The 13,505-nt window shown below is 55.7% G+C and overlaps 1 protein-coding gene across 2 annotated transcripts; it reads left to right on the plus strand.

Annotated features, from left to right (window-relative positions):
* Positions 1 to 2,945: 2,945 nt before the first annotated feature.
* On the plus strand, positions 2,946 to 13,228 carry JPH4 (junctophilin 4). 2 transcript variants are annotated; one of them, XM_047797129.1, is made up of 6 exons: positions 2,946 to 3,638; positions 4,167 to 4,716; positions 5,380 to 6,151; positions 9,498 to 9,616; positions 9,938 to 10,470; positions 11,656 to 13,228. In XM_047797129.1, the coding sequence occupies exons 2-6, from the start codon at positions 4,338 to 4,340 to the stop codon at positions 11,737 to 11,739; spliced, it is 1,887 nt and encodes a 628-aa protein (XP_047653085.1). In that variant the 5' UTR covers positions 2,946 to 3,638; positions 4,167 to 4,337; the 3' UTR covers positions 11,740 to 13,228. The 2 variants fall into 2 exon arrangements, with proteins under 2 accessions (XP_047653085.1, XP_047653084.1); XM_047797128.1 differs by lacking the exon at positions 11,656 to 13,228 and having other exon boundaries at positions 9,938 to 10,659.
* Positions 13,229 to 13,505: the final 277 nt, after the last annotated feature.

The following is a 13,505-nucleotide window of genomic DNA, read 5'->3' on the forward strand; positions in this document are numbered from 1 at the left end:
ATCTTCATAATAATCTGGAGAGTAGGTTCAGTTGTTCCCAACTTAGAGATTCCCAAACAGCAGCTCAGGAATGTTGGGGACTGTGCTCAGGTATACCCAGATCCCAAGCCATCGAGTCAGGATTCAGGCAGAGGTCTGTCCATCTTCCTAAGCCCAGTGCTTGGCCTCCAGCCTGGGCTGCTCCCAGCTACGGCTTTGTTGTGAGGACTGAATGAAGTCATGCAGCTAGAGGGCCACCCACGGTGGGGCTCCAAGCCCAGAACTGCCTCACCTTGTGTTGGTTCCCTTCTCTGTGGCCCCCAGACGCTGGGCAATTATAGCAGAACAAACCAGCACATCCTCCAGAAGGGAAAACAGTCTTTTCCCTAAAAAAGGAGAATTTAGGGCTTGTTGGACAAACCAGAGAGGGGCTGGAAGCCTGCCTCTCAGGGCACTATGGGGGGCTAGAACTGTACCCCACAAGTTCCAGGGTAGTTCTTGCCAGTGATTTCTTCAGGGCTTTCTCAGACCTACGCCCTGATTTTTGGCTTAGAATTCTGTAGCAAGCCACCCTACCAACAAGCATGGCTCCCCACCTGCCACTTAACCCTGCCAGCCTTCCTCCTGAAAGAACAAAGCACAAGTTTCCCCAGGCCCATAGCTTTGTTTTCTTGCTTCCTTCCCCACCACCACTACCTTTTTTTTTTTTTTTTCTTTTTTAAGAAAAGGGGACTCTTAGGGTCTGAGTATTACAAGGCACTGTGTGGGGAAGGAAAGCCTGAATATCTCGGGGTGAGTGAGATGATGCAGCTGGAATTCCCTGCTGGATTCATCTTCAGTGGCTCTTCCCCTAGGGAGCCAGCCTGAGTTAGGTTCCATCCCTATTCCCTATTTCTACCCCCCGAAAATGTCATAACACTACTCTTTTATTTTTCTTTTTTTAAAGGCCACAGGTGCAGCATATGGAAGTTCCCAGGCTAGGGGTTGGATCCGAGCTACAGCTGCCGGCCTATGCCACAGCCACAGCTCCTTGAGGTCTAAGCCTCATCTGTGACCTACACCACAGCCCACGGCAATGCTGGATCCTTAATCCACTGATCGAGGCCAGGGATTGAACCTACATCCTCATGGATCCTAGTTGGGTTCATTACCGCTGAGTCACAATGGTAACTCCAACACTACTCCAGAATTGCTTTTTAGTTGTCTTCTCTACTAGACAGTAAGCTCCCTGTGAGCAGGCACCACACTGTTTAACATTGTAGCTCTAGCCCCTGGCAATGTGCCTGGTACAAAGTTATTTATGTAAATTTCTGATGGATGGAGAAGGGAAAGAAGGGAGGGAGGGAGAGGACTCTCCACCACCAGCTTTGTCGCAGGCAGACTGGCAGTTGCTCTGTTCCAGGCTAAGCACTTAGAAAATGTGGTCCCAGCCCTAAAGGCTAAAGCTTTCTCCAAGCTCATATCCACCTTGGGAACAGAGTACAGAGCTCCCATTGAGCCTCAGTGGGTTAAAAACCCAACATAGGATCCATGAGGATATGGGTTCAATCCCTGGTCTTTATGGATTAAGGATCCAGCATTCCCACAAGGTAGGTTGCAGATGCAGCTGGGATCCAGAGTTGCTGTTGCTGTGGCTTAGGCTGGCATTGTCCAGCAGCTAGAGCTCCGATTCAACCTCTAGCCTGGAAACTTCCATATGCCAAAGGTGTGGCCCTAAAAAGAAAAAGAAAGTGCAAGGGAAATCCTGTTGGTTTCAAACTTCATACTTTTTATTTTACCACCATAATCAAAATGGAGCTCCTGAGTTTAAGGGAGGTTCCCATGTACAACGACTCCCGGGAGGAATTACAGGGTTTTAAAGGTCTGAAGCCTGTTCTGGCTCCAGCTCTGCCACCTCAACTGCATGACCTCTCAGCTGAGTGACTCTCCCACCCCCACCTCCAGCCTCAATTCTCTTCTCTGTAAAATGACAGGGTAGACCAGACCTTGTATGAAAATAAACCAATTGAGCGCATTTGACTATTCACCCTGTGGTAACTGGGCAGTGTCCTCCTTCCTAAAAGCTTAGGGGCAGGATAGATGCAGCATCTAAGTAAGCTGAGGGGTGGGAAAGACAGTGTGCCTATTTCCGTCTGTAAACAGGCCAAGTGTGGGCTGCTGCTCTGGTCAGCGAGGGGTGGAAGGCTGCAGGAGGACTTCGCACAAAATAAGCTCCCCCTCCCCAACAAATGTGTCTTTGCCTCTAGTTTTGCAAAAGAGAAGACTCCAAAGCCCCAGGATCTTCATGGCACTGCCAAGTATGACCCCCTGTTCCCTGTTCAAAATCAATACACCCCCTCATGCCCTCCCTCCCCTTTCAAAAGAACAAGCCAGGGAGAGAGAGTTGGAGGGAGTCGGAGGAAGGTTAAGCCTGGAAAAGCCAAGCCTCCTGGCAGGGACCCGTTTCCAGTTTGCTCAGATAGTGCAAGTGGGGAGCCTCCTGGTCCCCTGCAGCAGTTTCTTAGAGAGGGCAGTGGACTTGGTGGACACAGACGTCCATGCCCAGAGGTTTCTTGGCTTTAGTCCAAGCAGCTGGCAGGTTCATCCTTCTCCCCACAAACACCACTTCCGGCCCTCCAGCCCCTGCTTGGGCTCTTCCTGGCTAGACATCCCTGCCCAAGCCCGCCCTCCTCCCGCAGAGCTGGCTCCCTCCCTTCACAGCCCTTTTTTCGCTCTCTCAGTCTCCATATCTATTTCTTCTCCCTCCTTCTCCTCCTCCCCTGCTTCTCTCCTCCTTGCCATCTCTCACCAGTCCCAGAATGGATTTCCCTTCCTTTCTTCCTCTCCGACAATATCTCCCCCCGCCTTAGCTCTCACCCCTGCACCTCTTTCTTTGTATTCTTCTCGCCCTCTCCCGGCCTTGCCAGCATCTCTCCTCCCCCGGCTGACTTCGGCCTCCCCCAGCCTCCCCATCTTCAGCTCAGTCTCCTCCCCCTGCCTCCTCTCCCCTCCCCGCGGCCTCACCCCACTCCCTACCAGCATCCCTGGGTTCCTTTCCACACTGGGGGTCTCTGAGCCTCCCTTTCGCCTCTCTCCTCGCCTCCTCCCTCACCGCAGGTTTAGCAGGCACCCATCACTTCTGCCCAGGCATCCCCGCCCCCCAAAGCTATCCACGCCACTGTCTCTTCTTCCTCTCCTCCTCTCCCCACCCTCCCTTCTCCTCTCCCTGTCCCTTTAAATCTTCCTGGCCCAGCCTCCCCCGTGATGCTGCGATGGAGCAAACATTGATTTGTGCTGGGATGGAATCAGAATTTTGATTTTTTTTTTCTTTCCCCCAACCATAAGAAGAAAAAAATAATAAAAACACCCCCTCTTGATAGCCCCCTCTCTCTTCCCATCCAGCTCCCAGCACCTCTTCCCTATCTCCGCCTAAGGCAGATTTTTTTCCCCCTACACTATTCTCATCTCCCCCTACCCTTGCCACTACCTCGCCTCCCCACCTCCTCCTCCAGCTGGAGAGAGAGGGGACTCTCTCCTTGCGGCTCCCCCACCTTGGCTCTCTGGGTTGGAGCAGGCTCTCCGGAAGGGGAGGGGGCTCGGCTGGTCTGGGCGAGGTGGGAGTGGAGGTATCCTGCCATGGATGCTGTGCCTGGGAGGCAGCCTGAGCCCCAGCCCACATGGTGAGTAACCTGCCCCCTCCCTTCCGCCCGTCTGCCCATCCCCACCCTCGCCTTTTCCCTGCGGAGCTTCCCCCATACTCTCATTTCCCCCCCAAACCCTGTGCCCACCTTGTTCTGATCCCCCACCCCCATGTTTTCAACCTGCCCCCGACTCTTGCCAGGGTAGCCAAAGAACCGGGGCAGAGGGGTCCTGACAGCAGCCAGGGAAGCAGGTGGCCTGCGACTCTGTCCAGCCCCCTCTAAGGACCCTCCCCCAGACTGCCATCCACACTCGACACTTTGGGGTTCCAGGTTGGAGAAGTGGGATGGACTCCCGCTTGGGGTTAGGACCCCAAGCCCTGGGAGGGGCCCTCTACAAGAACGGAGGGGTGGGGGATGCCTGTGCCTCTGAAGCTTAGGAGATGCTGGAAGATGCTGCTGAAGGGTGGGGGGTTGAGGGGCGGTGCTGAGGCCCCGGAGCCACTGGGCCAGGGAGCGGCGGCAAAGAGGAGGGGCCTCGCTCGCCACTTCCCCCCTCTTTCTCCGCAGCCACTCAGGATGAGGGTCCGGCCCTGCCAGCCCGCGCTGGGGCCCCCCCGACTGGCCCCGGTCTAACTGCCCCCGCCCCCAGGCCTCGCCCGGCTCCCAGGCCCCCAGCCGGCTCTCCAGCCCCAGGATGCGCTGAGCCACCGGGGGGCTGAGGCCGCGCCAACTACATGCATGTCCCCCGGGGGCAAGTTCGACTTTGACGACGGGGGCTGCTACGTGGGGGGCTGGGAGGCGGGGCGGGCACATGGCTACGGCGTGTGCACCGGGCCCGGCGCCCAGGGCGAGTACAGCGGCTGCTGGGCGCACGGCTTCGAGTCACTGGGCGTCTTCACGGGGCCCGGCGGACACAGCTACCAGGGCCACTGGCAGCAGGGCAAGCGCGAAGGGCTGGGCGTGGAGCGCAAGAGCCGCTGGACGTACCGCGGCGAGTGGCTGGGAGGGCTGAAGGGGCGCAGCGGCGTGTGGGAGAGCGTGTCCGGCCTGCGCTACGCCGGGCTCTGGAAGGACGGCTTCCAGGACGGCTACGGCACCGAGACCTACTCCGACGGAGGTGCGGGGCCCTGCCCACTACTGTCTGTCTGCTCGTCCGCGTGCGCCTCCCCGCCGACCTGCCCTGCGTCTGCCTTCCCCTGCCATACGCCCCTCGGTGCTCCGCTGTTACCCTACACGCCTTCCCCATCGATACGTGCCTCTGCGCCCATTGTTCTGTTCTCTCCTCCCATCATCACACACGCCTTCCTCATCTGTCTGTCCCCTGCCTGCTTTTCCCTCTCCCCAATCTACCTGAGCGTCACGCCCCGCATCTGCCTAACCCTCACACACCCCCATCTGCCTGTCCCCTCACATTTCCTCGGTCACGTTACCCCTCATAGTTCTATTGTCACATGCCATCTATGCACCCCTGTCAACCTGTCTTTTGTACCCTCTGGACTGTCTGTCCTTCACACACTCCAGCCTGTCTGTCCCTCCCCCTTTCCCCTGTCTACCTGCACGGCCCAAATCCACAGAGCTGCTACCTGCCTGTCTTCAGTGTTCTTCCCCCACCTTCCGACCCAACCTGGCCTGTCCCCAGCTCCTAGTGCTCTTCCCCGACCTCCACGCTAACTGCCTCCACCTCTCCCACCCGACTCAGGCTTTCAGGGGTGCATGGGGCGGGGGGAGGTGCAAGGAGCGGCGGGTCCTGACTCTTTCTCCACTTCCTACCCCGCCGCAGGCACCTATCAGGGCCAGTGGCAAGCAGGGAAGCGCCACGGCTACGGGGTACGCCAGAGTGTGCCCTACCACCAGGCGGCGCTGCTGCGCTCGCCCCGCCGCACCTCCCTGGACTCCGGCCACAGCGACCCCCCGACGCCGCCCCCGCCCCTGCCCCTGCCCGGCGACGAGGGAGGCAGCCCGGCCTCGGGCTCCCGGGGCGGCTTCGTGCTGGCCGCGCCCGGGGACGCTGACGGCGCGTCCTCCCGAAAGCGCACCCCTGCGGCTGGCGGGTTCTTCCGCCGCTCGCTGCTGCTCAGTGGGCTCCGGGCGGGAGGACGCCGCAGCTCCTTGGGCAGCAAGCGGGGCTCCCTGCGCAGCGAGGTGAGCAGCGAGGTGGGCAGCACAGGACCCCCAGGCTCCGAGGCCAGCGGGCCCCCGGCCCAGGCTCCACCCGCCCTCATCGAGGGCTCGGCCACTGAGGTGTATGCGGGCGAATGGCGCGCGGACCGGCGCAGTGGCTACGGCGTGAGCCAGCGCTCCAACGGGCTGCGCTACGAAGGGGAGTGGCTGGGCAACCGGCGGCACGGCTACGGGCGCACCACCCGCCCCGACGGCTCCCGCGAGGAGGGCAAGTACAAGCGCAACCGGCTGGTGCACGGGGGGCGCGTGCGCAGCCTCCTCCCTCTGGCCCTTCGGAGGGGCAAAGTCAAGGAGAAGGTGGACAGGGCTGTTGAGGGCGCCCGTCGAGCCGTGAGCGCTGCCCGTCAGCGCCAGGAGATCGCCGCTGCCAGGTGGGCATGGGTGCAGAGGCCAAAGCGGGGCTAAAGGGTGAAAGTACGCTGAGGAGAGGGAAGGGGGGCGGTGCCTAAAGGAGGCCTAAGACCCCAGGCCGAAGGCCTGGTGGGGAAGAGTGAGGCCTAGGGCCAAGCATTTGCAGCCCAGGGTATTTGGAGTGTTTATATCTGAAGCTACAGGTGGACGTGGGTGTAACCGTAGGTGGCTGGGTATTTGAGGGAAGCCCTGTTAGACTGTAAGTGTGTCTCAGTGTCTTTGGTGGGGATGTGTGTCATTGTTGTGTGTGGGAGTACCAATGAGCGCTGCCTTGTGCCCGCCCAGGAAACCTCTTGGGTGGAACTCAGGCATGTCCCTAGCCTTCCTCTTCTTGCAGTTGACCCAGCCTCCAGGACTCAGGCGGGGAGCAGCAGCCCCAAGCAGAGAGACAGGCAGTGTGCATATGCCACCATATGCAAGCTTGCCTGATATCATTTTAGCCTTAGGCCTTGGGGAGTTTGTACGGCTGATCGATCCACTTGAAAAGATAGTCCCTCTCCGCTTTGTCTCCTCTGCCCCCTTTACCCAAATGATAGAGATTTAAAGGGAGGAGACTTGTCTGTAAATGAAATTTTCTTTCTGTAAATCAGATTACGTTTCCATGCCTCAGGAACCTTGTTATCTAAAGCAGTCCTGTCCAGTGGGAATATAATGTAAACAAAATACAATTTTTTGACTCTTCTAGTAGCCAAAACAAAAACAAAAACAAAACAAAACGGAGAAACAGATGAAATGAATTTAAGTAATATTTTTATTTAAACCAAAATATCCAAAATATTATCATTTCAACCTAAAATCACCTTAAAAATAATTGAGATATTTTACATCCCCACTTTTTTACTAAGCCTTTGAAATCCAATATGTATTTTACACTTACATCATTCAATTTTGACTAGCCACATTTAAAGTGCTTAATAGCTGCATGTGGCTTGTGACTAAAGAAAGCCAAAAATCCATTTGTAATGAGATTCAGAGGCCCCTGACTTATACAATTTATGCATAGGAATTTTTAGATATTATATTTTCTTTAAAGGGGATGGCACAGTAGAATAATCTTATTTGAATTTGAGAGTGTTTCAGAAAATGAAAAGTCAAGGTGTCTCCAGATTTGCTTCAGTGAGTTTGCATAATGGGTGACAAGTATGTGTGTGTGTGTGAGAGAGAGAGAGAGAGAGAGAGAGAGGTTATATCCAGAGTAGATTCCTGAACCAGAGAATGTCTCTCTGTAGATATATCTGAGTGTCTGGGTAGTTCAAGTCCAAGGCCTTAAGCCAGGAAAGGGGAGTGCCAGGGCACCAAGGAGCATTTAGGCTAGATGGGGAGTGGGCATATGCAAGAAAAACTGATCTTAGTAGCTAGGAGGATCAGTCAGTGGGAGGAGGCTGGTTGGTCTCCCCAGCAACAGGCCTGGCAAACCTGATTGGCTGCTGGCTGCCATGGAAGCAGCAGAGCCTCAGCAGCAGGTAGCCTGAGCCTGGCCTGATGCCTGAGCACAGACTGGGTCTGTGGACTAGGACTTGACCATCCATATCCTCCAAACTCAAAACACAGGCCAGCGCTTGTCAGTGTTTCCTTTTCTTGGCCCCCAAAAGAACTCAGTGCAGTCCAAGACCACGATCTTCATCCCCTGCTCTAAACCCCGAGACCAGCTCAGTTTCAGAACAGGGCTAGTCATAGAGTCCGAAAGTCCTAAGACAGAAGAACAGAGTTATCTGAGATCCCTCTAAGCAGGATTCAGAGGTCCTTGAGGCCCACCAGGTTTGAGGGGAGGAGGGCTAACCTTATCTCCCAAGGTATATTAAGGAGAGGTTGACCTAAGACAGCAACGGGACACCACCACCCTTCTCCCTCTCCCCATACCAGACTGCTTTCCAGGACAGATACAACAGGCCCTGAGCCAGAGGGAGTCATGGGTCTTGATCCATTCAAGCCCATGGCAAGTATGTCTGATTACCTCTCCCTCTGATCCTTTATGCCCCAATTTCAGTCAGGATTACAGAACTAATTTAATAATTACAGTGAACCTATGATTAACAGCAGAGGGCAGGGGAGTTCCCTGGTGGCCTAGTGCTTAGGATTCAGCATTTTCACCACTGCAGGCCAAGTTCCCTGGTCTGGGAACTGAGATTCCACATCAAGCCACTGCACACCAAAGCCAAATTGAAAAAAAAGAAAAGAAAAAAGGGAGTTCTCATTGTTGCACAGCGGAAATGAATCTAGCAAGTATCCATGAGGACACAAATTCAATCCCTGGCCTTGTTCAGTGGGTTAAGGATCCAGCATTAACATGAGTGGTGTAGATCACAGACGCGGCTCAGATCCCACATTGCTGTGGCTGTGGTGTAGGCTGGCAGTTGTAGCTCTGATTCGACCCTTAGCCTGGGAACTTTCATATGCTGTGGGTGTGGCCCTAAAAAGCAAAAGAAAAGAAAGTAAAGGGAAGGGTAAATTGAGGAAGTGTCTGACATCAGATGGAGAATTGGGAAATAACAAAGGGGAAAAGATTGATAATGCCTCGGGAGATCCTTTGTGGTATAGTGGGTTTAGGATTCAGCACAGGTTCGATCCCTGACCCTGGAGACAGATAATGCTTCAAGGTTACCTGTAACTAAGCAGCAGGGCAGGACGAAGGCAGGCGGGTTGTTGGAGACTAAGAGCTCACCCAGAAGGTGTAATCACAACGGTGAGAAAGCACGCATGTTAGCAGGGAGAGGGAATAGGTAGATGGGAGCGGAAAGGGGACACGTACCCATACTCCAGTTCCAGAGCTCAGAAAGGAGGAGGTGGGGCAGGGGGCAGGGACAGTGACCAGGGGAGGGGAGAATGATGTGCTACAGAAGTGAAATGAAGAGAAGAAAGATGTGAAATTCTAGTAACAAGAGGTACTAACACAGCAAAGAGGCATAGCTTGTAAGCACCCAGCAGGTGCAGCTGCAGAGAGATGTGCTAAGAGAGTGAGGTCTCATTTGTCCCCGGGAGAGAGCAGGACAGGAATAGAATAACAGAGCTGAGGGCATTGGGGAGGGCCTGGGGCCCCTGCAGCTGGAGGAAGGGAAGGGATGTGTTACTACAGGACGGAAAGGTGGAGGGGTGTGAGAGGAGCAGGAGGGTGCGATGACGCAGCCATGGCCCTGGTCTAGGAGAGGAGCCAAAGGCCTGCTGGCCTGCCAGGCTGGGGAAGGGGAGTAGCCAGCCGGGTATGAGCAAAGGCGAGGTGAGCTCCAGAGGTGAGCTCAGATCTGGGGGATATGACTCGGTGGGGGGCTGGGGCCGGTCTGCTAAGACCCTGTCCCTGGAACCCAACAGGGCAGCAGACGCCCTTCTAAAGGCAGTGGCAGCCAGCAGCGTCGCCGAGAAGGCTGTGGAGGCAGCTCGAATGGCCAAACTGATAGCCCAAGACCTGCACCCCATGTTGGAAGCCCCAGGTGAGGTTGGGGAGGGGCAGGACTGGGGGCTTTCTGGGCAACTGGAGAGGCCCGGGCATGGAGAAAGGGGAAGGGAATCCTTGGAGGGGCCTGGGGGTGGGAAAGACAGGGTCTGAGGGTCTAAGGGGACAGAGGATGGGGGCCAGCCCCATTGGGGAATGGAAGGAATTTGTGAAATAGGATAACAAGGATGAGGGGATTGGAGTCTGGCAATGAAAGGCTGTAACCTCCTGGGAGGCGCCCGGACAGAGGGATACAGCTGTAGCTTCTGCAGCCCCAGGCCAGTGAGGCCCCTCTGATTCTTAGCTCTCCCTGCCCCAGGCCGCAGACCCAGGCAGGACTCGGAAGGTTCGGACACAGAGCCCTTGGACGAGGACAGCCCTGGGGTGTATGAGAATGGACTGACCCCCTCAGAGGGCTCCCCTGAACTTCCCAGCAGCCCCGCCTCCTCCCGCCAACCCTGGCGCCCCCCTGCCTGCCGGAGCCCACTGCCTTCTGGAGGGGACCGGGGTCCCTTTTCCTGCCCCAAAGCTTGGCCCGAGGAGTGGGGGGGCCCAGGTGAGCAGGCAGAGGAACTCGCTGGCTATGAGGCCGAGGATGAGGCTGGGCTGCAGGGGCCAGAGCCCAGAGATGGCTCCCCACTCCTCGGAGGCTGCAGCGACAGTTCCGGAAGTCTTCGAGAGGAGGACGGGGAGGATGAAGAGCCCTTGCCCCAGCTGAAGACCCCAGGGGGTGCCGAGCCTGAGCCTGCGGCCTCGCCAGTCCTGAGGGGCCTGTCCTCGAGGGGTCCTGACGCCGGGTGCCTGACCGAAGAGGCTGAGGAGGCTGCTGCCACCGACAGGCCCGCGCAGCGGGTGAGAGACCCACCCTCCCAACCTTGTGCCCTCAATCTCCGCTCCTTGCTGGCCCCTCTTCTCCTCAAAGCCTGGCCTCTCGTCCTTTCCAGACCCCTCAGAGGGGCTTGATTCACACTCAGCTTCCTGTCTGCCTGCCTGGTTGGACTATATCCCACCTCCAAAAAAAAAGAAAAAAAATAGAGGAGAAGTTCCTGTCGTGGCTCAGTGATTAATGAATCTGACTAGGAGCCATGAGGTTGCAGTTTCGATCCCTGGCCTCGCTCAGTGGGTTAAGGATCTGGCGTTGCCGTGAGCTGCGGTGTAGGTCACAGATGCGGCTCAGATCCAGCGTGGCCGTGGCTGTGGTGTAGGCCTGCGGCTACAGCTCTGATTAGACCCCTAGCCCGGGAACCTCCATATGCCACGGGTGCGGCCCTAGAAAAGACACACCAAAAAAAAAAAGAGAGAGAGAGAATTTGTAAGCTAGAAGGAACCTTAGAGACCTTTAACTCCCTCATTTGACACATGAGGGAACTGAGGCCCGGAGTGCTTAGAGTAACTCACCAAGGTTTCCAGCTAATAATTAACAGTAGAGTCAGAACATCTTTCCCTGTTCTCCTTTCATATCATTTCCAGCTCTCAGTTTCCTACTCCACCCCCACCCCCACCTCCACACTTTCTCTCTTTGGTGCCCAGAAATAAAAAAGGAAAAGCTTGTTCCCTCCCTACCCTGACTCTCCCTCCCTCTCGGGGGAAGAAGGGAAATAGGAAAAAAGGCAGAAAACCGAGAGGGGTGGAGTTTCCCCAGAACCCTCTACTCTGATTGGACTCCCAGCCATCTCCTGTTTCCTAGCAACCACATCCTCACCCCTACATCCCTCTCTGCTTCACTGCAGTAAAGGCGGCTGCTGCCAACGTCTGCTACTAAGGCCAGGCACCTTCTGCCTGGGCCACGTGCCGCTGGGAGGGGAAGGGAGGGGAGGGAGCGGGGGAAGGGCTGACTCGAGGGAGCCAGAGGGAAGGTGGGGCCCCGCCTGAAAGCAGAGGGGTGCTTTGCAATCCAAAAAAGCAAAGGTTGGAGATTTCCCAGCTCTGGCCTTTGAGGAGAGGTGCCTGGGACCCCCTCTGCTTTGCCACCTCAGGAAGGTAGAATCTGGACCTGGTCCTCAGGCACTGAGACTGCATTTCCCCTCATCTCTCTAGGGAGCTGCCAACCCGCTGGTGGTGGGAGCCGTGGCCCTCCTGGACCTCAGCCTGGCGTTCCTGTTCTCCCAGCTCCTTACCTGAGGCTCCTGCCTGGCCTACTTCTCTTCACTCCTCTGACCTGCCTTTTTCTCTTTCCTTCCTCCTGGTTGTTTTTGCTCCTTTCTTCCTCTCCTCCCTTCCCTTTCTTTTCTGTCCCCCTCTGGTTTTGTCTCTTGCTTTTTCTTTCTCCTTTCAGATTTTCTCATTTCTCCTGGCTCCGCCTCTGTCTTCCTCACTCCCCTCCCCACCCACCCCTTCTCTCTCTAGATTGTTTACATATGAAGGGCTTTTCTCGCTCAGAGTCGCTCTCTTCTCTGAGACACACAATTCTAAGTCAGACCATTGCCCCACTCCCTCCCCTGCCTTTTCTTTAGACCTGAACTTGGATGAGGGTGGGGGGTTGGTGTCCTGAGGAGTCTCCTGGAAGCTGAGTGGAAAGGAAGAAGAAAATGGAGAAGGGGGATACTCTATATTGGAGAAGACTGAATACCGGGCAAGGCCCTGGCCGAACTGCTGTGACTCCCTGACCCAAGGGGCCTGGTGTCCCTCTGAGGCCTAGTGATCAAGCTGGAGGGGGGACAGCCTCCATCTCTGAACTTGGAGGATCCTATCTCATCCCCAAGCACTGAGCTGGGTTCTTGCCCGACTCTCTCCTTCCCTGAAGGAGAAAACGGGAACGAAAAGCAGAATGGCTCCCCAGCATCTTCTCGCTCTTTCTTTCCTCAACAGCCAGCCCCTCGTCCAACCCCCCTGGGGGCATGCCATGCGAAGAGCAATGTGTAAAGGAAAGAAAATGTCCAATGTGGCCATGCCTCCCTACCCACTGACCTCTCCCACCTTTCTCTCTTCCCCTAAAAGTTAATTTGGTTAGTCTCACTTGTGGCCTTTGATTAAATTTCTAAGGGGCCTGGAGAAGACATTTCTACTGCAGAGGGTTAGAGGCACCTGAGCAAGGGCCCCACTCCCTCTGGCAGTAGCCGGGGGAGCGGGGAGGCAATTCTGGAGAACGATCCAGACAAGACAGTAGGAACTCACAGGGCAGCAGGAGCTGTTTAATAGCCTCTAAGTGGGTTCCATCCCTTCCCCACATCAGATCAGAATCTTGTGAACCGGGAAAACAACAGAAGGAGGGGATCAAAGGAAACCAATCTCTCATACTTTGCAGGCATCGCTGAGGTGGGAGTCAAACCCCGGTGAGAGATGGGTGGAGAGCCCTGTTTGAGGTTGTGGCTGATCCCTGGTAGTAGCTTTTCCCCTGGGGGCAGGAAGCCCCAGGAAGAGGGGACTGCAGGGTCCCCAGGGGATCCTTTCTCCCTCCCCTGCATGAGGCAGAGGCAAGCTGCCTGCCAACCCCTCCCTCAAGGAATGGCCTTGCCTGGGAATGCCCACCACACACAACCTCCTCTTTTTTTCTAGTCAAACTCTGTTTACTCCTTGGCCTGCCTCCCTCCTTCCTCCCCTCTCAACCTTTACTTCTGATTTCTATTTCATGGAATTTGGGATTGAAATTAAACTACAACAGTGCCGCCAACATCAAGTCTTGCAGGAAAAAAAAATACAAAGAAATTTAACAAAAAAAATATATTAATAAAAAATTCAAAAAAAGGGGGGGGAATTGTCCTCTCCTTCGGGTGCGATGGCTGCAGACCCAAGCTCTCAGAGGCTCTCCAGGTAAAGGAGCCCTCCTTGGAGACCCCCAGGCCTGTTACACAGTCCCACCTCCCCTAAGTAGTTAACAACTCCTTCCCTTAAGTTGCAAACCAGAAAACCCTGAGGTCAGAGCAGTTCTGGCTGCTCAGCAGGACTGC

This window comes from Phacochoerus africanus, chromosome 9 (genome assembly GCF_016906955.1).
Source record: "Phacochoerus africanus isolate WHEZ1 chromosome 9, ROS_Pafr_v1, whole genome shotgun sequence".
Classification (NCBI taxonomy): domain Eukaryota; kingdom Metazoa; phylum Chordata; class Mammalia; order Artiodactyla; family Suidae; genus Phacochoerus; species Phacochoerus africanus.